Source organism: Centruroides vittatus, unplaced genomic scaffold, assembly GCF_030686945.1.
Source record: "Centruroides vittatus isolate TY-2023 unplaced genomic scaffold, ASM3068694v2 contig_874, whole genome shotgun sequence".
Classification (NCBI taxonomy): domain Eukaryota; kingdom Metazoa; phylum Arthropoda; class Arachnida; order Scorpiones; family Buthidae; genus Centruroides; species Centruroides vittatus.
The window spans coordinates 1051956-1079738 of record NW_027122566.1 but is presented as its reverse complement, the minus strand read 5'-3'; the positions used below and the strand labels follow the sequence as shown (position 1 = coordinate 1079738).

General features: G+C 30.1%; 1 protein-coding gene across 1 annotated transcript in view; it reads left to right on the top strand.

The window, feature by feature from the left end:
- The window catches only part of LOC136982884 (CD109 antigen-like), a 96987-nt gene that overhangs the window by 23883 nt on the left and 45321 nt on the right, over positions 1–27783 (top strand). The window contains 13 exon segments of the mRNA XM_067279436.1: positions 1139–1298; positions 1300–1320; positions 7739–7907; positions 7991–8113; positions 11573–11646; positions 11810–11849; positions 12291–12375; positions 15259–15379; positions 20027–20251; positions 20356–20583; positions 20659–20769; positions 25538–25600; positions 25733–25921. Coding sequence (XP_067135537.1) covers positions 1139–1298; positions 1300–1320; positions 7739–7907; positions 7991–8113; positions 11573–11646; positions 11810–11849; positions 12291–12375; positions 15259–15379; positions 20027–20251; positions 20356–20583; positions 20659–20769; positions 25538–25600; positions 25733–25921 — 1609 coding nt within the window.

Genomic DNA, 27783 nt, shown 5'->3' with positions numbered 1-27783 from the left:
ATTATTCTTTCAAGAATTTTTTCTGGTTATATTCCATAGCTATTGTAATCTTTATTTTAAATGTTAAGACTGATTTAAGATATATAATTTGTTACAAATAATTTCTATATAATGCGTAATGTTATATGCAAAATATATATATATATATACTATACTATACTATACATGTACACACAAAAATGATGAGAGTTTGGATAGTACAATTGGAATATTTAATATGTGTATTGTGTATATCGTACAGGGTGATTATAATTAAAGTTGCCCTACTCAGACCTGTATAGAGCCTGTTCTCTTTGATGTATTTTGATGAAACTTGGTATATATGTTATATGGACCACGGGGAAAAGGAAAATGCAAAAAAAAATAATTAGTTCAAATTTCTACCACTAGATGAAAAAATGGTGCATGAAGAACAAGAAACACAAAATGGAAAAACACAAAAGATTTTTATTCACAACATTTATTCAATGTGCAATCCATTTGTCTCAATCACATGTTTAAAGCACCTTACAGCATGTTCAACAGAAGCCCCATAGGTTTCTTGAGAATTTGCAGCAATATGGACTCTGCCTGAATTGAAAGCAAGCATAACACACCCCGTGTTATGCTTGCTTTCAATTCAGGCAGAGTCCATATGGTTGTGGGGATATCTGAAAGATCGTGTGTATAGAGGAGGTGTATGAACTCTGCCTGAATTGAAAGCAAGCATAACACCATATTGCTGCAAATTCTCAAGAAACCTATGGGGCTACTGTTGAACATGCTGTAAGGTGCTTTAAACATGTGATTGAGGCAAGTGGATTGCACATTGAACAAATGTTGTGAATAAAAATCTTTTTTTCTATTTTGTGTTTCTTGTTCTTCATGCACCATTTTTTCATCTAGTGGTAGAAATTTGAACTAATTATTTTTTTTTGCATTTTCCTTTTCCCCGTGGTCCATATAACGTATATACCAAGTTTCATCAAAATACATCAAAGAGAACAGGCTCTATACAGGTCTGAGTAGTGCATCTTTAATTATAACCTGTATTTATATTAATACTCACTTTAATTTAATTAATATGTTGCAAACAATATAAAGGATACATTGTTTTATACCAGAAATGGAATTTTTACAATTTTTTATTTCATTTCAGTACCTACATGATTATTGCTTCTAGAGTTGTTCGACCTGGCCAAGTGTATCGAGTGATGGCAACTGTTTATCAAAGTAGTAAGCCTATTGTTGTAAAAGCTTCAATCCAAAGGGATGGTGTAGAACTTGCATCTGCTTTTGAAAAATGCAAAGATGGTATAAAGTGAAACACTCTTATTACAGGTAAATTTTTCTTTTTTAATTAGTGTTACAACTTATATTTGTTCAATATTAATAATAATTGAATATTGTTGACTCTGGTTATTAATTTATAGAACTATGAAGTAATTAATAAGTTATTAATAGTGTTATATGTATAATAATGCTGTTGGTAACATATTACTTTATTATTATAGTTTGACTTCGAAGTCTAAATTGATATTGAAGAAATTCATTCTTCAATATTTCTGTAAAATTTATTCCTTGTAACAAAAATTTGTAAAGAATTTGTGTATTTTTTTTTGTTTGATTTTATTATGATTATTTTCCAAACAGGCAACTTGAGATGAAAATAATGATTCAAAATTTATATTTAATATTAATGATATTTTAATGAATATAAAACTGTTATTAAAACTTTATGATACATTCAGTGTTATTCAAACAAAATGGATAAAATTAAAATAATAGAGAAAAAGTTTTTTATGAAGCAAAGATGTAACATTGAAATTTTATATATGAATGATAAAAGCTTAATTGCTATATATTGACAAATAATCAGAAGCAAGCTCTTGTGAAGGATTTTTAAGAGTGGTGTTTTAAAAACACATTATTTTTATATGATTTAGTTTATTAATTTTTATAATATATGTTATAGGTGGTTTTTGTATTATTTCTTAATTTTTAATTATTTTTAAGTGAAGATTAAACCTCAAACTCCAATCTTCATGGCTTTGGTCTAAGTAAATGCAGTCAAAGTTATTGATATATGGGAAAATATTTTGGATCTTAATGCATAAAAGATTAAAACATTAACCTTTTAATAAATAGGATTTAGCATGTTCTTAAGAAGTATTATTAAAATGAAAATATACATATATATGCTATGACAGCAAAGTAATGAGACTGATATAGTAAATCACTGTAGTTATAAACACCAGCACTCAGACTATAAAAAAGGGAGGCATAGTATATACAGTATATATATGTATATATTGTATATTTTATATAATGTATATATACAGATATCCCTTGATTAATAGAGTTAATTCCGCACTGCTACAATGTATATCAAAATCATGTCACATTAATCAAATACAGTGGTACCTTGGTACTTGACCAAACAAACAATCATGACTCACTAGAACAAATTTTTGGATAATAAAAATTTTTATATTAATTTTGGCAACAGTAAAAAGTTTTCTATAATAAAAATGAGTAATTAATTCAAAAATAAAACGAAACCTTAGAGCTTCCTTGGGATTAAGAAAAGGGCAACCCAGTGTTGCCACCTTTTCAAAATTGCTGACCTGGACATTTTATAATTAGGATGTTTACTTACAATAAAAAAAAACCTAATTTTTTTATTTCTGAGTAGAACATAAATATTTTTTTAATTAGAAGGTAAACATGTACTGTACATAATATATTTATTAAATACAATAATCACATGGCATGCCCAAAATTAATTAACGACAGTCCGATGTTGATATTAATTGCAAAAATAATACATAAAAGTAAGAATAAATAAATACAGTGGGTGATTGGTTAATGAACAAATTGGATAACGAACACTTTTGCAAAAGGATTTTATGTTCGGACAATGAACACATGTTTGGATAACACTTCACAGAACAAACACAAGAAGTGACGTAAAATAATGAATACCGATTGGTCTTCCCTTGTCTTCAGGCAACAATTCGAAACTTTTTGGAGCACAGGAGACGTTGACATCGACGCTCAACTCGGTATATACTGATTAGATAGTATTCCTCCAAACTTTGAAACTATCCCTTGTAATTCCAGCCTTCTTTTATTTTTCTGACAGAAACAATTCTTTTATAGTATTCGTGAGACTCAGACGAGCACTCGTTAAGTTTTGTGTCCATTTTTATTTTTGAAAGATGAGAATATAATAGCAAAAGTAGAGTGGGCAGAAGATGTCTGATGCTGCTGGACAATATGGCTTGAACAGGTCTACAGTAGGTTTCAGTTCAATCTTATCTAAAAAAGATACTACTGTATAATCAAGAAGACTCAAGCAGCGGCTAAAGGAGTAACAAAAATCACATCTGAAAATAAAGAACATTGAAGAGCTCATAATGGAACCTGAAACTGATCTGACAACTGAAGGATGCCAAGAATTCTTGAATGAAGGATGCCAAGAATTCTTGAATGAAGAACACCAAGAAACTCGGTGAGATGTTTTCTTCTGAAAAAGAAAGCAGATATTGGCATTAATTCTCTATTAAAAACATTTTTTGAAGAAGTGGGAGGATGTCAGAACAACAGTCTTAGAATGGCATCCAACCCAGGTTGAGGTTAATAGGCTTAGGGATCTCTACAATTACAATGCTATTAATTACTTCTGAAAAATCCTGAAGAAGAGAGAAAAGCAATTGACATGAGAAAGATTCTTTAACTCCACAAACAGAAAAAACATGACTATGTTTTTATGTATCTATTTTTATTATTACATATAATAAACGTAGTAAGAAAGTATATATTTTTTATTTTTTGGGGTCTCCAGAACAAATTAAATCAAATTCCCATAAAAACCTATGGTAAATCGATAATTAGTTAACAAACAATTCGGATAGCGAACAAAGTCTTGGAATGGATTATGTTCATTAACTGATCACCCACTGTCATAATAACATACCAACATTAATAATATTAAGTTACAAAAACGTACATTGTATCTGATACAATATATTATATAAATACGAGGCATGCACAAATGTCATTTTGCAGCCAAGTGCATGCCAGTTTTAAACCAGTTAGGGACTTGTGTTGGAACAAACTTAATATTCGCCAGAGATATTTGCAAGTTAGAATTTTAAAAGTATATTTTCTGTCACTCTTAGCCTAGGGATAAGTTTGGGTGGGGGGGTGTGAAGTTAGTCTTTACCCGTTAAAATAAAGTGCAAATATTTTTATAAAATTTATTTTGTTTCATTATAATTTCACAATTTCTATGAAAACCAGACAAATTAATAATTAATCCAGACCATGAATTTAAAAATTGGCTTGTCCAGGTGAAAACCGGCCTGGTGGCAACACTAAGGCAACCCGATGACAAAGGGAGAGCATTTGCCCCAAGAGCCCCAATGCACGACCACCCCTGGTTATAACTTATTTTGCAGCCGTTAACCTAACGGGTACTTTACGCGGATTTGAGATTAGTTTGCCAGGCCTGGGCTTTTAAGCGTGCACCGAAAGATTAGTAATAATAACGATAAATATCAAGTCAGATCAAAAGTTCAAATATATTTAATTAGCAACTAGAACTTACTACGTACAAATGTCAATAATCCAAACAAAATTTATTAACGAAAATCAACAAGTCAACCCGACAATAAACTCAGCTACTTAGCTTAACTTAATAGTAATTTCCCCTTTGAAATTCGACAATCAAATACTTAGAAACTACGAACAAAATCTCTTACTAATTAAACGTCTATCCGTCACCTCACTATACGAAGAAACTATTTCCTCAATACTTTCGATATCGTCAAATCATCAATTGAACTCCTCTTTAACACCTTGGATCATCCAATTATCAATCTGAACTTCTATCAGAAAATACTTCGCTTTCGAATCTACCTCGCTCTCAACGTCGCCTCGATTTGGAATTCACCTCGGTTTGGAAATCACCTCTCCTTCTTCGGTTAACGTACGGGTTTTATACTGTGAGGTGACGTCACACTTGAGCTGGGTTACTCTCTTTATTTACATACTTAGTTGCTAACATTAACTTTCTTTTCTGGCAGCTTTAAGTTTCCGACAAAGCTTATAAACCGTTTACAAAATATTTATCATAATTTTCTGGGATGTTTAAGACGGTTTATCAAGTATTTCTCTACTAGTGATTGTGGGGACTCCCCCCTCTATTTTTTTTTTTCTGCGGAGTGTTACTTCCGCCAGGCAGCTCAAGTGCGCAAGATTTTTCCTACGGCGCTTATTTCTCCGTGAGTTGTTTTATCTTCATTTTTCATTACTAACAAGAGAGTGGTGGGGAACCTTCGTCCTAAATAAACATAAACCCCAAACAAAAGATAATAAAACGGAAATAATAATAATAAAATAAAAATAACGTTTGGACTCAGTTCCTTACAATGGTTGCTCCTATTCCTCATAGCAGTGATAGAAGTCCTAAACTGGAATTGACTTTAGTTGGTCTGTCATGATGGATTTGAATATTGTCAATAGTTCTGAACAGTGGCATATCCAGAGGGACTCAAGGGGTCCTGAAAGCCTTCAAAGAAAAAGGGAAGAAAAAGTAGAAAACTTTCCAAAAATCTTTTCCTAATTAAAATTCATTGTTTTATTTATTTTGTATCATGTCTTTTATTTCTCTACCACTTAAAAATTAGTAGTGTGCCACTGGTTCTGAATGACCTTTCAGGTAAAATTTGATTTACAGAAAAAAAGAGATGTCACAGGGACTCAGACTGGGTGAATAATGGGTCTGAGGAACAACTGGAATTTTCTTGGTCAAATATTTGATAATACAGAGTACTTCGTGATGTGGGACTTTAGCATCCAACTGTCAACTCTGCTTGGCTGGACATGAAAAATTCTTTTCTTAGGTATTCCAGCATCTTAAGATTGTAACATTAGTTGAACTTTACCCCAATGTCATCGATTTTCACTGAATATGGTCTTCCTGAGTGGGATTGATCTTTCACACTTTCATGATCCTCCACAAATGCATTATGTCATCTAAATACTTGTGCTGTGGATAGAGTGAGTATTGTCTATAGGCCCATTTGACTTTTTTGTATATTTATGTTGCATTTTCCTCAAGTTTTATACAGAATTTGATTGCACAACATTGTTTTAAATGTCATTATTCCATTTATGCAATGGAGCACTTATACATACATTTTAGTAAATCACTTTAGAATGAAAGTAGAATGTTTCGTTCTAGTTTCGTTCTAGAGTGCAAAAGTAACAAGTTGCAATTTGCACTGAAAATCAAGTAGAAGTTCTTTTTTTTAGATTTTATCAGTGTTGCAGAATACAACACTGATAAAAAAGGTTTTTATTCATGACAGTGTAAAATAAATATTTAAAATATTTTATTGTTATAACCAATTTATTTTATAAGTTAAAAGTATGTATTACAACTGCTTAAAATGGGTAGGTAGAAGTGTCAGCATATGGTTACTATTTGCATATGTTTACATAGTTAAAAACAATTATATTGGACTAGGAATTTAGTTGACTGATTTTATGGATAATGTAAATCAACAAAAGGGAACCTGCCAAGGAGAATGCCTGCCAGGAGGACTTTTTACAGGGAAACTGGCCCTTATTTAGATGTGTAAAAATAATTCAAAAAACTTCACATGGTCAGTCCATTGGCCAGGTGCAAACTTGGTACCAACTACCATTGTTTAATGGTTTTATCCACTCAGTTATTGGTGGATACCTAGGAATTTAAGTCCCATCTACACATTTAGATAAAAGATGTAGATGGGTCTAAATTCTTCCATTATGGGCCTGGATTATGTATAATGATTATATATATATTTTAAGTCCTATTTTATTAAATACAGTAAAATATCAATTTAACGGACTTCAATTTAATGGACTTATGGACCAGAAATTTTGTCTGTTATGTCATGTGTAAAAATTAACATCCTGTTAATTTTAAAATGCTTTTTATATGTAATTAAATTAACAGATTTTTTTCAAATTTAAAACCACTGCTCTTAAGAGCATTACTTATAGATTTTATTATAGAAATCTTTCCAGGTCTTTCCAGGTTTATAATACAATTTCATGTACAAGTACAGACACCAGGACTATTGCCCTGTCTTTCCCATCCTCTTGTCAACCTTGACCAGAATTGAACTAAGAACAATGTTGTAAACCTGATCAAGAACTAAACTGGAACTTAATAAAGAATTGTACTAGATTGCTACAATACAAATTAAATCTATATTTATACAAGACAAATATTGTTTATGCCAAAAGAATGCTGAGATGCCCATCAACTCTGTTGCATAAAATTCTAGATACCATTGTCATATATCTAATCTTGCACACTCCGATTATACAAATAAAATTAAGTGAAGTTTCATTTTATATTTTAAGTAAATGAATTATTATTCATCCAGATCCACATAGTGAATCTATCATTCCCTTACAGGGAATGATAGATTGGATAGGAATGATAGGAACAAAAATGCTCCTGAATTGTTTACTCAAATAATATTAACATCTTGACACACATTAACACATTATGCTCTTCTGTTTTTTCTTTATAAAAAAAGTATTATTTAATATGAATTTAATAACTCTCTTTAATATATTGTTTTAGAAAATTATCCCAATTGTTATTTGAATTTTAAACTTTAAACTCAACAAATTTATTTAGTCTATTTAATTATATATTTAATTCTAAGAGACAAATATTTTAAAATATTTTTAGATACCAACAACAACTGTTCCTGGTATTTATAAACTTCGAATAGAAGGAAACAGCAATAGTTTTCTTGGTGGTGTACTATTTGTAAATGAATCATATTTACAATTCCGTCAAAGATTTATGACTATTTTCGTTCAAACAGATCGTCCAATTTATAAGCAGGGTCAAACAGGTAAAACATAAATCTCTTCATTGGAATAACTCATTTTTATATTTGACATTCACAAATGTTAAAATTATTTTTGTTATTTCTAGTTCAATTTAGGGCTATTCCTATTACAACTAATCTGAAAGCATTTCCTGAAGCTGTAGATGTTTATATGTTAGATCCAAGAAGAAATATTGTGCGTAGGTGGCTATCAAGGCAGACCAATTATGGTAAGTTTATTTGAAAGTTTTTAAAAAGTGTAAAATATCTTTCTTCTGAACTTCCAAGATATTTTGAAGATATTATTATATAAATTATTTTAAATATAGGTATTCTTGAAACCGTGTTTTCTTATATGTTGAGCATCAAACACAAGACCGTGTTATTTATTAAACACTTGGCACTTTTCCACTTCTATTAGTTGACTAATAGAAGTGGAAAAGTGCCAAGTGTTTAATAAATAACACGGTCTTGTGTTTGATGCTCAATATTTTAAATATGTTGCCTTAACTAACTATTGTAATTTCATTTGGATAATCTGCAAGTTATCTGTACTTAAAAGGCAATTTGAAAGTAGTGCAGGTGATGTAATAGGGAAGGTTATATGCTAATTTTAATTCACGATTATAAACTCATCAACCAGCTTTTTCTTTGTCTAAAGTCACTAAAGTCATGCTTAGTGTGTCATAGACATTCTTTTTTTGCTGTGATTTATCAGCAAAGACATATAAAAGCATACCTCACTTTCAATTCTTTTCTACTCATTTTCTGTACATTTTGTCTATGCTTTAATTGATATTAGGCATCTCTATTTGAATTTTTATCTTAAAAGAAGAACAATTTCCTTTAATTATCCCCCTAAGTATGTAACAACATCATTTCATAGAACTTTGATGGTCAAAGCATGTGATGCAATAATTGTCAAGCTAATAAGCTATAAGCTCATTCATCTTCATATTACTAAGCCTGTAGAAGGAATTTTGACAATTAAAAATAATTACATACTTTTGATAATTCCTTAGCTTTACTGCATAATGTTTCATTTTGTTTAAACACAATAGCATTACTTTTTCTATTTTACTATTAGAATCAAAAATAAAGACGATGTAATTACAATTCTGATTTCTTTGCCTCATTTTTTTAAACGTTGTAGTGTAGAAATTTATTTCATTATTATAGTATTTTTTCAATTCTAATGTGCCATCAAATCTGAACTAGTAAAAAATTTAGCAGTAGTTACCATTTTTTCTCTGTGGCATGAAATTAAATCATCTTGAAAGATGCACTTACCAGTCTCTTCAAAGTGATCAAAAATTGTAGGTGGCATATGACTTGAGGCTGTTCCTACATATTTGTGCATTCACTGAATTATTTACAAATGTAACAGCTAAGTTCTTGGTAATAAATATAACCATCAACAATCTGACTTATAGGATGACATTTATAACTTTACACAATCAGGAGGGAAATTTTTCATCTCTCCAAACATACACTTTGCTATCTGAGCCATAAAGATTAAATTTTATTTATTTATATTTACAAATAAACAGAAAAGTCTCAAAGGACAAATTTTTCATTCTAAATGTAAATCAAAATGATTTTAATCTGCATCTAAAAAATGATTCTTTTTCCACTGTTCTTCAGATCATCTGGCATATTCCTTGGTCCATTGAAGCTGCTGCATTTTCTTTATCAGAAGAGGCTTTTTTTCTTAAACACTAGTCTTTAAGTCTTAATTGTGATAAATCCTCAGTTACTGAACTCCTCCCAAACAGATTTTAGGTTCATAGATGAAGAACATAGGGTCAATCCATAAGGAACAAAAAGGACATATCTACCTAATATTTTTGTACCAGCAAGTTGTTCCTTCTCCCAAGCTATATACATATTTTTATTTTACACCATACTATAAAAATTAAGAGTAGAAATGAGTACATTGTACACAACGGATACACTTTAGTTTCTATATTTACTCAAAACCTGACAATAAGGAATTTATTTACTTCTAAAAGTGGTTGTATGTAATGAAAACACAGACAAATATACCAAAACCAGTAAAAAGAATAAAATTATTTAATGATACAAACATTTTCGTCCATTTCTAATGAAATTTTTTACTCATTGTCATTGACCCAACATCCCAATATATACATAGATTATTGCTGATAATGAATATCAAACTCTTCAAAACTCTGTGCTAGGCAGACATACATATACTTTTTTGTCATATTTTGTTTTGATTGCAAAGCTTATTTTGGGAAGCTTAGGCAACTAATGAGACACTGTCGTTTTATATCTGTTGTGTATAAATCATTCTCTACTCAAAACAGCCATATTTTTATTTATTTATTTTTACATATTTCCATATACAAACTAACCCTGCCAAAACAGACCATTGAATGCAGATACACGTGCTGTGCCTTCTAAAGAGAATGTAATAATTAATAATGTTGACTTATGTAATACATCTGCATAAACAATAGCAGATCTAGAAGTACCAAAAGGGTGCTAACTCAAAAATTAAAAATATTGTGTTAGTGGAGAGAACTTTAAGTCTCTGTAGCCCTCACCTTGGATCTGCCACTGTGCATAAATGTTATATGTGATGCAATACATGTGTTTAGTGGCAACTCACAAACATGAGGAGCAGAAAAATGAAGAAGCTATCAGTTTTTTTGAATTGATGCAATTTTATTGAACACTACTGTAAATGAAAATAAATTAATCATTGATCTGAAAATAACACTATATTCAAAACTTTGATTTGCTTTGATTAGAACAATGTTTATTTATGTAATATATTTATAACTGAATTGCTTTTAAATACCATTTTAATGATTTGAAACACTTTGTATCACCCATTTTGAATTACCAAGGCTTTTTGATGGTTACTTTTTGGCCATTTCTATATTCAATGTTTAAATTTATTGTTTTCTATTTTACTTAAGCTTAAAATCATTTTTAATGCACATTATTATTTGACTCGAAAATGTAGGTGTGATAAATAAATACAATAAACTACCACTAACTCAGATTGATAGGGTGTGAATGTTGTCCAAGTTTACAAAAGTATAAGTTAGTGGGATGCTTTCTCTGATGACATGAAAAACAAGAACATATGTACAGTAGAGTAATTTATTACAATCATCTCTACACAGAAGTTTTACTGAGCTGCTTTTATACTGCTGAATTTATTATTATAGGAAATCAGCTCAAAAATTTCGTAACAAGAGTATACAGCAATATACAGTCTTTAATAATTTACTGATTTACAGTAATATAATGCATAGAATCATAAAGACTCCTGATATCAAAAAAACTCATTAATTATAATTTTTCTATTGTCAAGAAATTTTAAATTACTGTTCTGAAAAAATTTGTCAAATTATGTGAAGTGTGAGTTAGCAGGAGTTTGCTGTATATCAGATTTTCATCTAAGAAATAGGCTTCACATGAAATATCTAAGCAATAATAAACATAACTATTGAAGTTGACAAGATAGCTTATAGCATTTTTTGAGCTAATTGTGTTGCCATTGTTAATAAACAAACCATAGTCAGAAATAAAAGTGTCAGGTTAACAGACTGCTGTTTTGGTGTAAGTTTAATAAATAATAATTAAAATAAATGTTAAAAATTAATAAATGAATCAAAGATTATAATTTGATAGATTATATTTTTAAAACATAGGTGCAGTAATATTAACTTATGCTTTATCAGAACAGCCTGTTTATGGCAATTGGACAATTCAAGTCATTGCTCAGGTATTTATTTTTAAAATATTCCTCAAAAATAAGAATTTACATTTTATAAAATTTATGGTAGTTGCTTAATATAGTGTAAATCGTAATGATGTGTACTGATAATGTTATGAATATGTACGGTACTGTACATTACATAAATGAATTTTTATTTATAATTTTTCAGGGTCAAATTGAAGAGTGCAATTTTCTTGTAGAAGAATATTGTAAGTGAAATATCAAATGCTTTACTTTTTATTAATTTATTTTAAATTCAAATATGTTAGTTGCATAGAAATGTAAAGAAACAAAAATTTAAATTTTATTTCTTAATACCATTTGAAATATAATGAGAACACTAAAATATATTTTATTTTTTTCAATTTAATATCTTCATCCCTTATCATTAGTCGAAGGCAATCACTCTATAAAACAATTGTATTTTATGCTAGTATAAAATAATGAATACCATGAACGAATGTGTCATAAATTGTAGAATTTAACATGATATACTGTAGATAATATACTAAATGATTAATTCACATATTAAATTATTTATTACAGTAATTATTAATTTAATACTGTAAATTAATAGTGATAAAAATTTAATTAAGTAATAATATATTTTTTACTAAAAAATTAAACAAATTATTAATGTTTCATTATAGATCAAACACAATATGAAGTTAATGTTACAACACCAGCATTTTTAGTAGATACTGAAAGCTATCTTACTGGTTCAGTTATGGCTAAGTAAGTAAATTTTTATGTAAATGAAAGTTACTGTTTGTTTATGTAAATTTGTTACTGTTTAAGACTGATTAAGTCCAGATGTAATTCATACTTAATAGATGAAATTTTTTGAAAAAACTTTAAATAAATAATATGAAATTTTCGTGATGTGTGTGTGGTATGATCAAGTCTGAATGGTTGGCTTATGCAAACCTTGATGTTATATGATGACACTGTTTGTTAGAAGATCAATGTTATATGGGTCCTAATAGAGAATGATAATGCTCATTATATTACATGATTTTGCACTAACATGGTTTGAAAATTGGGGAAATCTCCCATACACATGGTTTCACTGTAATTTGGTTCAAGAATTGGAAACATCTCCATAGAAAAGTCACAATTTTTAAGTGAAAACACATCATTCAATATTTTTAATCAAGCAAGCGTGCATGTTCTCTCATATTTGTGCATGGATTTTAGAATATTGAAAATTTCAATGTTGTTTTGGGCCTTTTGCCCAGTTTTCTTTAATGACAACTAATTGTACCGTTTCTTTCTTCCTTGACATAGCTTCTCATTGTAGCTTTCCTATAAACCGGGTGTTGTGTTAGTGCTCTAAATGAATCCAAAAGACTGTTGCTGTGTTTTGTTTTTATAGATTAAACTGAAAGTTATTACATAAAAATTATGCAAATGAAAAGTAAATGAAAATATCAGATTTTATGAAAAAGTAGAGAGAAATCAAGATATTGCTGATACTTCAGATTAAAATCTTCAGGAAAGCTCAGATGATGACTCAGATGATGTTCATGCTTATGCATACCAATATAAAATCTCTCTAAAACTTTGATGATATGGTAATTTTGACTGTGGTTTTGTATTGGTGTACAGATCTTCTGTATCTGATAATGGAGTCATAGATGAAAACATTTGAAAATTAAGACATCGTGAAGCACTGTATACATGAAAATAAAATGCTTTTCAAAAAATACATTTATTACTGATTAAATGCATTAACTTTTTAAAGCTGCATTTTAAATATAAGGTGTGCATTGTATTTGCAAGGTAACTTTTTCAGGTTTTGATTGGAACCCCCATTAATCTGGATTATAAAACACAATTCCTGTCTCAGAAAGATAAACACATGGAAAACCTATAGGCCTAAATGCAAAACTCAAACTCCTAATTACATTCTTGTCTGAGTAACAAGAATAGACTTTGCTTATTCTGAAACTGTGTCTTTGTTTATTTGTTTTTTTTTTCTTGTCACAACTAGGTGCATAGACAGACACTGGGCATCTTTGACATCACTCTTTATTCATGAATATCTTGTGGGCCGATATGCATGTCAGGCATATGCCCCTCTTCTGTCAGCTATATAATAAAACGTGGACATGAATTTTTCATATCACAAAATGTTTTATATTATGATATGTTACAACATACCTTTACTTTTGAGATATCTTTTAAGGAGGTGCTAACAAATATACATCTTACTTATACTTGTTTTTCAATATAATGGATAACTCTTTACTTAAACACACATTTATAAGAGATTTGTCTGCTGGACATCATTCATTTTGCTTGCTGCAGTTCAAAAGTCTACCAAATCATTCCAAAATCAAAATTAAAACCAAAGTAGTGGGAAGAATGTGTACCATGAATGTGAGGTTAACCGAGGGTAGGAGATGGAGGATGATTCCTATCTTCTCTACCTCTTAACGGCACAAGACCTTGAGGTCCGACCTCGTTGTCGGAAGGATGACTAGGGATCGAGCGGTCAATGATTAGTTATGGGTTTGGGATCGTAAGATCCCGTTTACGTCAGGAACTGACACCAATCTATCAAACTTCTCACGGATAGATACGCGTTACTTTCCGAATCGTGGGATGCCGGATGATGGCAATGGAGGAAGAAACGCACACTCTTCTAATATTAAACAAAAATACCCGTTTATTTTGAGATTGATAGGGAATACATCAATTAACATATTTGGAAGTATTTATATCATCGAATCGAACTATTAAACCGCGTCTCGAGTGATTGGAGAGAGAGAGTTTACAAAACATCGCGAGTAGGATAAATACCTTAGTGATCCTGAGATTTGCACAAGTCCGAGGAACGAGAGTTTGCTTGAAAATAAGAGTCAATGGACTGAAGATAATGGGATGGACGGCTTCAACGGCGGGAGATGATAATCCACGGCACACACACACTTGACAGTTGTTGAAACTCTTTCTCTCCTCTGCGTCATCGTTCGTTTTCCTTTTATTTCGGGATCTCGGGTTCGAGATTTTGTGAAGTACGTCAAGGGTGGAAGTCCTTTTTGACCAATGGTGAATTACATGATATAATTATTTTTCAATCAGTTAACTCATCTTCTACAAGGAAGTATTACCGTGGGAACGATGGTTTATGATTAATTTTTACGAGAAAATTTGTCGGGTGTTTTTCCGTTTTTTGTTTCTGTGTTTGATTTAACCCTAACTTTCGAAAATCGGTTGGCAAATAAAATAAAAAATTTAAATCGAATCTCGTTATTCTTATATTCGGGTCTTCACATGAATATACTGATATTGTACTGTACATGATTTGTCAAGCAGAGTGAAGAGCAAATGACACAAATGAGGCTGCATTAAGTTGACTGTCTGATTCTAACGTGAACATCAGTTTAAATGCACACCTCAATTTTTGAGATCAGAAAATTCCAAAAAACCTCATGTGTGTGTATATACATATAACTTTGAAGTAAAACATTTACCTTGTAATTAAAACTTTGATCAACTGTTATATAATTCTATAAGCTGGATAATAAACTCATTTTATTTAATAATAATTTTTACAATTTATTTATTAATTTGTTAATTGAAATTTAATACGAATACATTTTTTTTAAAAAGCTATACAAGTGGAGTACCTGTAACTGGAAATTTAACTATAGTAGCTACAGTAGAGCCTATTCAACCTCATTATCGTCTTGCTGATAAATCATATCCAGCTGTAACACAAACTTATACTTTTGTAAGTATGCTAAATTATTTATAAAGCAAACTTAATTTTAACTTTAAAAAATAGCCAAAATAGATTGTTTTTAAAATAAGTAAAATAATTATTGAAAAAAATTTTTTCTTTTATTTTTCTGAATTTTAATAGTTAGATATAATTTTAAGATTCAGATTTAAAATCTAACAGTTTATTTTATTTGTGAAGGATGATTCTCAAAGAGCATGAATGAGTTTTAAATAATAAATTATTCAACTATTACATAGCATTTCTGAAAATTATGTTAAAAAAATTTTGTCAGAATAAAATTTATATTGGGTGGTCTGTTGGTCAGATCCAGCTTGCCAGGCCATTTCTGATGGACCCTGCAGTATCCCTTCATTTATCATATAACTCTAACTTTAAAAACAGTTAAAATCCTTGTTGTAATCATGTCTAGCAAGAGGAATTTCTACCTATAAAGATCCATGAATTTGCAAGTTATCCAAAGTGACACAAAGATATGACATAACTGAAATCTCATTATCATCAGAACTGTGGTGATGAACCCTAAAATAATAAAGGTTTCTCGCGACCAGGAACTTTTATGATACGTCCAAACACATGCTGCATACAGAGTAGTAAAAATGAATTGCTGACGTGAAGAATAAAATGAAAATGAAAATTTTAATACACATTTGATAATGTATTGCAAATATATACAGGCTAAAGCTATTGTAGGTCCAACCTTTCATTCTCCAATGTATATTCATGGGGATTTTCTTTGTCAACATTAAGTTGAGCCAGGTGGAGTTTATTTCTTCTTACAAATGTCCACACTCTTTCATAGTCCAGCCAAGAATAAAGAAAACCTTCTCTTTTTTCATCATGTGAATCCTATCCTGTTCTAATTGGCCCATAGACTCACACTCCATAGCCTTATTCTGAGTAAGAGACACCTAAAGTGTGATAATGGTCACTAGGCCACAGAACAGATTATGGTGTACTGTACATCTGGTTGTCTTTGTGTGTTGGTTTCATGCTGAGAAATTTAAATATGGCAGTGAGTGTTATGTATTACATTTGTGATGTACATTTATGTTATGTAGTACAAATCCATCTATCTGTGTTAAAACTGTGCCTTCAAACCAGAAACCATAGTTCTAATTTCATATGTTCCAATATGACCATGATGTTATCATTAAAAATAACATAAACTGACAATATTTTCAAATAATTTTGTTTATGCTTATTGCTAAGTAAGTGTATTTTGATTATAATGATTTCAATCAGTTTTTATTCTCTTATCTAAAAAAGTCATTTAAGACTTAAATTTCAAGTTCAATCTGATGATATACAGTAAGACCCCGCTTAATGCAGGGGATGCGTTCCTAGACGACAAAGCACTAAGCGAAACAGCGTTAAACAAGACCATTTTAACATGGAGTATATAGGGATAGGGGAACACGTGACCAAAAAATAAGCAAATTTTACTATAATTTAAAGTTATTTTTATATAAATTTTTGAATAATAATATATGTTAAATAACACATAAACATATGTGCACAGAAATGTGAAGTTAATATTTTGTGACGAAGGTCCTGGCTCTTCTGAAATTCTTGTTTTTTGCGATGAAGTCATGTAATTAGTTTCATTGGTCGCTTTCTTTTTCTTTCCTTAAGCAAATGTCAGTAGCGGAAGATCGCATCCAAAATGCCTCGTTTTGCTTTGGCATTCTTATCAAAATATGGATCATTTGATACAATTTGATCAACGATTTCGGTTATCGTTACCAAACTTTTACTAAGGAAAACTGTAGAGGAAATGTTTGGGTTCTTCGTCTTCAGAATCTCTATTTTCCAGTTCTACATGAATTCCTTGTTCTGCGGTTCTTGAAGGTCGTCGTTGGTAAGGCTTTCACCAGAGACCTGCAGTAACTCCCTAATATCCTGCTCATTTACATCTCCTGTATTGATAAGTTGACAATTTGGTCAACCTAACGATGCAGTGATAGGCTCTTCTCGATGAGAATTCTTGGATACTTTCAGTCATAACTTTTTCCACACTCCATTCATGCATTTATCAGTTAATTCTTGCCAAGAGAAGTCGATATATTTCTTATGGCATCCAAGACGTTATATTTTTTCCAAAATTGCACAAAAGAAACATAGATTTAAGAAACAGCGCTACGACGAATTGCCACCTTTTGCTGATTGGTTCGTGTTTGGGAATAATTTTATTATATACGAATCAATGAAATACTGTGTTAATTTGAATCAGCATAAATTTTGAGCGTTTTTTAGGCGTCAAGCAGACTGCGTTATATTGAATCAGCGTTAAGCGAGGCAGCGTTAAGCGGGGTCTTACTGTACTTATTAATTTTTGGCCCACAGCCATTGTAAAGTTGGCCATCACTTACTTATATAATCCATATATTCTAATTTAATAGCTTTTTGAGAACCTGTAGTAAGAGTATTTTAAATACGTAGGCTAACAGCTGTTAATTTTCCTCTATATATAAGATGTTTATAAATCCACTTATTCTAACACTATTTTTTATCATAAAAAAATATATCATACAAATTAATTTTATTAAGATAATCATATAAAAAAAAATACACAAATCAGCTTAAAATCAAGAAATTTAACCATTTTTAATCTTGTAAATTGTTTTTTAATAATTTTTATTCCTTAATTTATTTTATTTTAATTAGAATAAATATGTAACCAGGGCTGTGGAGTCGGAGTTGGGAGGAATTTCTGGCCAGAGGAGTTGGGGTCAGAGTCGGAAAAAATGTGTTGACTCCAACTCTGGTACTTTAAACTTAATTTAGTTTTTTTTTATTTAAATGAAAGAAAATTTATTTTATATTTAATAATTTTTAAAAATGTTTTTGTATTTTGTTATAATTCATTTATTTTAAATACAAAATGCAACAATTTAATTTATTAAATATGTATCAATAGTTTTCTTTGTAGTATTTGTGTTTAGTATTTAAATTATTTTGACCCAATTGAATTTGAATATTTTTGATTCATTCCTTTATTATCCCCTATGTTAGTATTATTAATATCAAGCCAATATTCAAAATAAGTACTCTATTTTTCTGAATGAGCCAGACTAATTGATCAGAGTATATATTTTTCTTTACTGAAGAATGGCTGAAGTAGCTAGATTACACACTTTTTAGTTGGACTAAGTTTTCTGGAAAGGTGAAATTGAAGTGTGAAACCTGTAGAATAAAGATATGTAGATGTAAAATTTTATTGTTCCTCTTTTTCCTCTTATTAAATATTTGTTAAAAATTAATTTTTTATACAAATAAATATTAATGTAAGTTAAATATTAAAAATACTAACTATAAAAATATTTGGGTAAATGTCCCGGGGCTCCTTTTAGAGTTCATAGTAAGGTAACTGCCTATGAGCGCCTCTGCCCCCATTGAATGACTTGGTATTTAATTTTGCTGGAGTCGGAGTCGAGTGTTTTTTTTACCAACTCTGCAGCCCTGTATGTAACATTAAGAAATTATTGAAATTCTTGATTTTTAAAGTTTTTTTTATATGCTGTTAAATTGTTTAAGAAGTTTTACTTATAAATTCATACCTAGAAAAACTTATACACAAAAAAGTATATTTCCATCTGATAGTATTTATGGATATTTTGATGGGATACTCATCTTGGTAACTAATAAATTATTTACATGAGAGATAGGATTTAAAACTTGAGAAACATAATTTTTAATTACATATTATTATTAGAGGAGCACACTCATGAGGTAGATGGACAGAACCTTTTATGACAGTGCCATTCTTTGGGTGTCTATCCTACATCCATTTATTATGTTTATATCTACAGTATAATAATAAGCAATGTTATAAAATGAAAAATTTTAAGTGCAGTAGTCTTGTTTTATGCAAGTGTAGTGAGTCAGCAGATATTGTATATGACAGAATTCCATGTAAACTGTGCTCCACCCATGTAGTTCCAAATGATTGTCTAGACTCTTATGCAACCAATTACAATTAACAGAAAAGCATTTTACTCATTTTCTTATTATATGTACTGATTTTCATAATAAAAATAGTCAACATGTGTATTGATAGTCAGAATTTACCCCTCTGCATTCAAGGATTAACTTAACCATTTTACATCTACAAAAATACAAATCTGCATATATCAGTCCCACGTAAAACAAGACCCTACTGTATAAAATTTAATATGAAAATAAATTAAATATTCAAAACTTTGATTATGATATTACATAGAATATTTCTATTTAGATGAATTGTTATTCTTGTTAGTATTATTAATATCAAGCCAAGTAGGAAAAAGTAAGAAAATATTGAAACCAATATTCTGAATAATTATTAATTTTATTAATAATTTAGTTGAGTATATTTTGCAGTTTACTGAAGTATTTATGAAAAAAATCTGAAAAAATCATACATTAGTAATGTTACTTAATACTTGTATAAAGTATATTTTATTAATTGTGTATATATTTCAAGTAAACAAAATATTAATTGATGCTCCTTCTGAAATTATTATTGTTTTCTTTACAATCTACAGTAAATTGAAAAACATAATTTAATACATTTGTAAAATGAGCTACTATTAATTAATTAGATATTATATTTTAAATAAAAAAATTTTATTATTAAACAAAAATTTATTTTAATAGTTTGATGGTTACATGGATTTTCGATTTTCAATGATGGAATTTGAAAAATATGTACCAAAATTAGATAAGTCAAAAATAACTGTGACAGCATATGTTGGAGAAAGATTTCTTAACATGATTGAAACTGGATTTTCTCAAACCCTTATATTTAGTTCCTACATAAAATTAAAATTTCTGGGATCTACTCCTCAAATTTTTAAACCATTGATGCCTTTTAAAGCTTATGTAAGTACATATTATCATATCAGTTGAGATTTATTTGAGATTATATTTAAAAAGTTATATATTTAACAATTAAAAAAAAATAATAATAATATTATATTTGTTAGCTTGCTGTATCAAATCATGACGGAACACCTTTATCAAAATGGCAATTGACTGATTCTAAATTAGAAGTTAGTCCTACTATTGAAATGCGTGATGGTGTAAGAAGGAAGTTAAGAATTTTAGATCAAATTATCAAACTTCAGGAAGGAATATGGGAAGTAACTGTATCTCTAGAATCTTTGATAAGAAATAAAAGAGAATTGTATGATGTTCAATCACTGACTCTTCAAGTAAGTTATATATAATATTGTATGATTTGTGTAACAAAAAAGATTATAGTATATAATTTTTTATGAATAAATTAGGCAGTATTTTTTGATGATCGAGAAAAAGCAAAAACAGAATTAAAAGTATATTCGACATATTCCGAGTCAAATAATCAACTACAAATAACAACTAGCACAAAAGCAGCAAAGGTAAGTTTTTCTGCATTAAATTAAATAAAATATACATTATGCTTTAGTGTACCTGTGATGTAATATGTTACCTAAGTAAAATATTTACACACAGATGTATATGTCGCATTCTGATATATGTGAATAACCTTATCTTATTTAATAATTTACCGAAAAAAAATTTGTTTCATTCATTGATAGACATTTAACTTGATTATATTAACTTTAATTATAGACATATGATTAAAAATGCATAATAAACGAGCAATTATTTATTGTGACATCATCACAATAAATAATTGCTCGTTTGTTATGCATTTTTAATCATATTTTTAATTTATTTAATTTAAAATATATACTCTCCATCTCAAATTAATAGTGGCTTGCCCCTGTACATCATACTTTTCCTTTAACAATAGAGTTGTTCTAGTCATCTATTTAACATTTTTCAAGGAAAAATTTTTGAATTGAAATAATGTGACTTTTGGCTTTTATAGAAGGTTTGTATATAGTTAATCGGGGCCTCCTGCCCCTAAGGTTTCCATATCTGGTCTTGGATTTCAACTATCTAACTCCATTCTCAAGATTAAGGAAAGACAGATGGATGGATGACAGTGGGAATTTATGGGTCTAAATTTTTTTCCAATTATGTAAGGTTGCCAACGGGGGCGGAAATGTCAAGAGGGTCGAGGAATCGCTAAAAGATGGCATGTGGGTGCAATCGGTACTGAGACAGACTCTACAGTTACAAGAAACTGTTTATTTGACAGGAAAGAAGCTTACAAGATTTCTATGATCTTGGAAGTTCTAAGTTGGCAGTGGTCTCTGGGTCTTCTACTCCTTTCCAAGATTGTCCCAAAAGGAGTGTCCCTGGTTTGTGACTGACAGTTCCCTCGATGTCTTGACAACTCCAGGATGGTGCAGTCGACTTCTGGTGATGGGAAGATGTCAATCCGAGGAGGGAAGACAGAGATAAAGATTGGTATGAGACACACTCACAACAATTGGCTTGACACTTGGAATTTTTGGGAGAAGAAGCCATCACATTCTTGAATTCCCAGATTTTTATTAATTTCCGTCCTTGATTGCCCATTCTGATGGTTGCTTTTCCTCATTCTCACTTTCCAAATGGTTGATCACTCATTACTATGTGTAACAAGATCTCAACTTAGATCATGGGAGAGGTCAAAATCAAAGTTTAATTCAATTCCCAATCGGAGATGGGTGATCTCAGGACTTACATTCTTCTATTGTTTTAAAAGTTCATGTTTTCAAACAGAAAAAATTATTTCTAGCTTCTATTTTTATCTTTAAAAAAATAATTTTAACACAAATTTTAGTGAGGGCTTGGACCTGTCCAGAACCTCACAATTGCAGCCTAATCACTTAACTAATTACAAAAAGATATTGATATCATATGATATTATTATATTCTTAAGTATTATAAGAATGAACTATATTACTTTGTTACTTATTACTGTGATCAAAATATATCAGAAATGGTTCATTTAAACTGTGTGCATGCAGGAAAGTGCTTTTGTCAATTTTTTCATTGTTTGATATGACTTTCATCAATATCTAGCAGCAATCTATATATCATCATCTGTTTTTGTTTACAAATAAATGCTTGTTTGGTGTGTAAAGAATTTTTATGTTGGTGATTTTTCAAAATGTCGAGTGTAATTGATCAAAGCATATGCATTAATTTTTGTTTTTGCAACAGAATTACAGTAAACTCCCGATTATCCGTGTGCGGATTATCCGGTTTGCAGATTATCCGCGCATGAATTTAATTTTAAAAAAAATGTAATGAAGGTAATGATTTGATTAAATTTTGGAAAAATGACAATACTGGATGTGATACATGGTATAACTCAATCTTGGAATAAAATAAAGCCAATAACGCTCGTTCGATCGTGGAGGAAAATTCTACCAAATGAAGAAGGTGATTTTTTGGATTCTATCAAGCCCAAGACAAGTGAAACAGTATTTGAAATAAGTGAGCTAAATGCAAATTTACATGGCTTTGAAAATGTTGATAGAGAAAATATTGAGGAGTGGTTAGAACATGATTCATGTGATGGAGGTTTTCAAATAATGATTGATGTAGATATTATTTCCAATCTCATTCAACCAGAAGAGCAAAAGAATGAAGCTGAAAGTAGAGAAAAAGAAATTATCAATCACATTAGTCACAACATGGCCCTGAATTCTGTTGACACTTTGTTGGAATACATCGACCAATGGTAATTCGAGTATAATGACATAATAGCTCTTAGAAAAATTCGAACTGATATTAAAAAATCATTAAAAGATTCCTGCAAACAAACCAAAATCACAGATTTTCTTAATAATGAGCATTAAACATGTTAAAATAATTGTCTGCCTTAGAAATGTATAATATGTTGTATTTTAGAAATAAATAATTATAGTTTGGATTATCTGTGTTTTTGGATTATCCATGCCACCTCTCCCCACCAGTAGCCCGGATAATCAGGAGTTTACTGTACTTTTACAAAAATGTTGGAAATATTGCAGAATGCCTTTGGCAATGATAGCCTATCAAAAACAAGGTTAATCATATTTTTAATTTATTTAATTTAAAATATATACTCTCCATCTCAAATTAATAGTGGCTTGCCCCTGTACATCATACTTTTCCTTGACGATGAGGTCGACTTCTGTTGATGGAAAGATGTCGATCCAAGATCGGGAGACAGAGATGAAGATGGGCATGAGACACACACACAACAATAGATTCGTCACTTGGAACTTTCGGGAGAAGAAGCTGTCGCGTCCTTGAATTCTCAGGTTTTATCCGTTTTCCTCTGATTCCACTTTCCAATTGGTCTTTCCTCGTCACCTGGTGACAATTCAAAACCTTTCAGGGGCGCGGGAGAGGTCAAAATCGAAATTTAATTCGATTCCCATTTGGAGATAGACGATCTGCGTTTCTCCGTTATTCTATTGTTTAAAAGTTTGTGTCTTTTTTCATTAAGAAAAACTATTTCTAACTTCTATTTTTTTTCCTCTAAAAAAAGATAATTTTCTCCTAAAAAATAAATGATTTTAACGCGAATTTCAGTGAGGTTCGGACCTGTCCAGAGCCTCACATAAATATATTAATGTGCTGGTACTTTTGAAAGTTCTTAGTGGAGATCTTGTCAAGCAATGTTAAAAGATCATTTGGGCTTGCGGCATGCACTTCTTGAGTTGTCCCAAAAACAACAATTTGTTCAAGTAGCCAAGGAAACGCTTTCTCAAGGCAAATCATTTGTAAAACACATTATTATGGGTGATGAAACATGGATCTACGCTTTTGACATCAAAACAGCTTAATAATCAAATGAATGGTGCTCAAAAGTTGAAGCAAGACTGAAAAGACAATGTCAATGTCAGTCAAAAATCAATGTTATGTTGACTGTTTTCTTTGATAGTTGTGGTGTTAGGCATCACAAATTTCTTCCAACAGGCCAAACTATCAACAAAGAATATTATTTGAACATTTTGTGTCATTTGCATGAAGCAATTCATTGAGAACAACGTGATTTGTGATGGTGCAAAATCCATGAGCTCTCTCATGATAATGTAGCTACATTATCATGAGAGAACTCATGGATTTTGCACCACAATGCACTCACAATGCTCTTGTTGTTCATGAATTTTTGGTCAAAAATTCAACAAATATGATTTTGCAAGCTCAATATTCACCTGAAATGGCAATGTGGGACATTTTCCTGTTTCCTCAACTAAAATTTCCACTTCATGCCACCATTTTTAGTCAATTGATGCCATAAAACAAAATTTATTGAGAGGCCTGAAGGGGTTTCACAAAAATTGACTTTAAAGCATGTTTTGAGGATTGGAACAAACATTGGCATTAGTGCATTGTAATGGGAGTGAATTACTCTGAACAGGATGAAATAAATAAATTTTGATGAATAAATTCACCTCTTACATTTTGTTGAATCATTCCCTTTTGATTACAGGGGTATATAAAGTATTTACTTTTAAGTTGCAAAATAAATACTCTTAATAAGTTTTCAACAGAACATTTCAAAAATGCCTTTTCATCAGTTTATATTTTCATTATGAACATATATATATATATAGATATATTTTCTATAGCAACACATCTATTTCTTGTTTTGTAACTAAAATTTTAGCTTATCAACTAACAATTATCAAATAGAATGCCAATAATTGTTAATTGAATATTTTCTTAGAATGAGTAAAGAAATTTGTAAAAACTATTTTTCTTTTACATATACTGCTAAATTTTTAATAATTATTACAAGATTATCATTCCTCAAATTTCCAATTAGTTAAATATAATAATTTTAGTGTTTTTGCAAATGATAGTTATCAAAAGTCCTGTTTTCTTAATATTTTCATTCTTTCATTCAAATTTTCAATATCTTTTCCATTTGTGTAAATATCGAAACATTTCTCTATATGCATATTTACTTATATTAATTAAAATGTAGTATATTTCATTTTGTGATTGTTTTTTATTGGTATTATTTAATTATAATGATCACTATAGTTCCTATTTATAGTAATCATTATGTTAGGAATCATATGTGTGATCATTATAATGTTAAGAAATTATAATTAAATTTCCTAACTTTATAAACAATAATTAAAAAGAAAAAAAAGACTTGACAGCAGAAAATAATATAATGATTTAATATAACAGGGCTTTAATTTTAATTTATCTATTTCTTTTTAGAATTTATGTAGTTGTATATTTATAATTATCATATTTTGTTTTAATATTAATTTATAGGTTGGACAATATATCATTTTTCATGTGAGATCTGATTATTATGTGGAAAAAATATATTATGTGGTAAGTATATTTTCTTATATGTAGCATAATAAATTAAAAAATGTCTTTTAAAATATACCATAGAAATTATTTTATAATTATAGTAATATAAATAAATAGTAATTATTATTAATGTTAGCACTTATTCTTCAGATTTTATCCAAGGGAGTAATATTATTAACTGGTCAGAAGAGTATGACATACACTATAATGACATTTGCAGTTGCATTATCACCAGAAATGGCACCAACAGCCACAATTTTAGTTTATAGTATTGTCAGAGATGGTGAAGTTGTAGCTGATAGTTTAACATTTCCTGTGAATGGAATATCAAGAAATAATGTAAGATACATTAGTACTTTTTATATATACATTTTTTAAAATTTGTATTAATTGTTTATTTTGTAAATAGAAGGACTTAAATAAATTTGTTAAGTCCTTCTTTTATGATGATTTTTAATTGCAGGAATTTTTAATAAATATATATTTGTTCTATTTATCTTAAATGATTATTTATGAAGATTAATTTCTAAGCTTGTTAGATTGATAGCCAGATGACTGAGATCATTAATGCTACTGCTCTGGTGAGCCTGGGATCAAATCAAACCCCAGGAATTTTCCATGGGTAGTCTGTACTGGTGTAAGTTTTGCTGCCTTTTAAGGGGAAATCAGTAGATTCCATGCCAGGAAAAGCCTACGTATGTGGGTGGTGGTGCCAGAGGCAAAGATGACATGTCCTTACAACAAAATTCGTTTATTAGAAAAACTATTGCTTACACAAAATTAATATTGACAGATAGTTTGATGTTGGAAGAATATTCCAAATATTTTGCACTGTCCAAACTAACAGAGTTTGCTTGTCAGCTCACTGTTTGGAGATTTTGTGATGTCCAGTGATGGTTTTAGTTGGTTTGAGATGACCCCGGGGCTATGAGGATGATGATGATGAGGTAGTCTGTTGTTGAGATGGTGCTCGTCTAAATGGAGAAACGATGTCAAAATTTTGTTGTGGGATACAAACTACACAGATTAGTTGTGATTACATGAGGCAAAAATTGGCGTCTCAACCTTGAGATTCAGGGTTTTTATATCTTTTCTTCCTTGAATCTCACCTTTTGATTGGTTTTAGTTCCTTTGTCTTGCTTTCTGATTAGTTTTCTCCCCTGTTTCCAGTTGAAAACTGAGACTGGTTCAGGTTGCGAGAAAGGTCCATTTCAAAGAGTTTATTTGACATCATTCTTCGACTCTGACCTGGAGAGGTTGTTGGAACTATGATACCTGCACTCATATTTTACTCTATTATTGCCTCTTCTCTAATGTTTTCGAATTCTAACAAGTTAGCATGATGTCCTTTGACCTTGATCAACCCTTCTCCTTTTTCTGATTTTCTAATTCAGATCGAAAGTTTACAAACATTCTGTCAAAGTTTCATCTCTCTGGGTCAACATTTATCTATGATCTATTAAATGCACGAGTCCCCACTTGGGGACTCATGCATTTAATGGACTTCTTGTTCATCTCTGCATTGTGTTTGTTTTGATAACTACAGTTTTTTTTTCCTCTCTCTCTCTCACATAACTTTCATTTTGGTTTCATCTCAGGAATTTTTATATAAACAATGCAATTTTCATGATTTCAGACCTTGTTTGAAACCTCACACTGGCTATATCATGCCCTATCTTTCAACACAGAGTTGATCCCATTGTGGATACAGAAAAAAGGCCCTCTTATGCCCACAAGGCAGAAAGAGCTAAATATTTTTAAAAAGATTACAGTAGAGAGTCGAAAATCGGCACCCTGGTAATCGGAATAGCCCAATAATCGGCACGATTTTCAGTCGGACTGTGTCGTGCTGAATCGAACGTTTTTAATACTAAATTTACTTCTAAAGTATAATTTTCATGTTTTTATATTCTTCAATATATTTATTTTGTTTGTACAAAATAAAGAAATAATTTTTAACGATACGATAGCCTCGATTATTATTATAAAAATTTTCGTTGGGCTTAAAATCGACGAAAATTCAACGCGAAGCGACACGCAACGGAGAAAAATTCAACAGGAAGCGACACGCAACGGAGAAAAATTTGAACATCGGACAGGTTAATATATTTTTTTCGTACATAGACCGTAATCGGAACAAATCCCTAATCTGAACAACCCCAGTCCCCAATTGATTCCGATTTTCAACTCTCTACTGTATT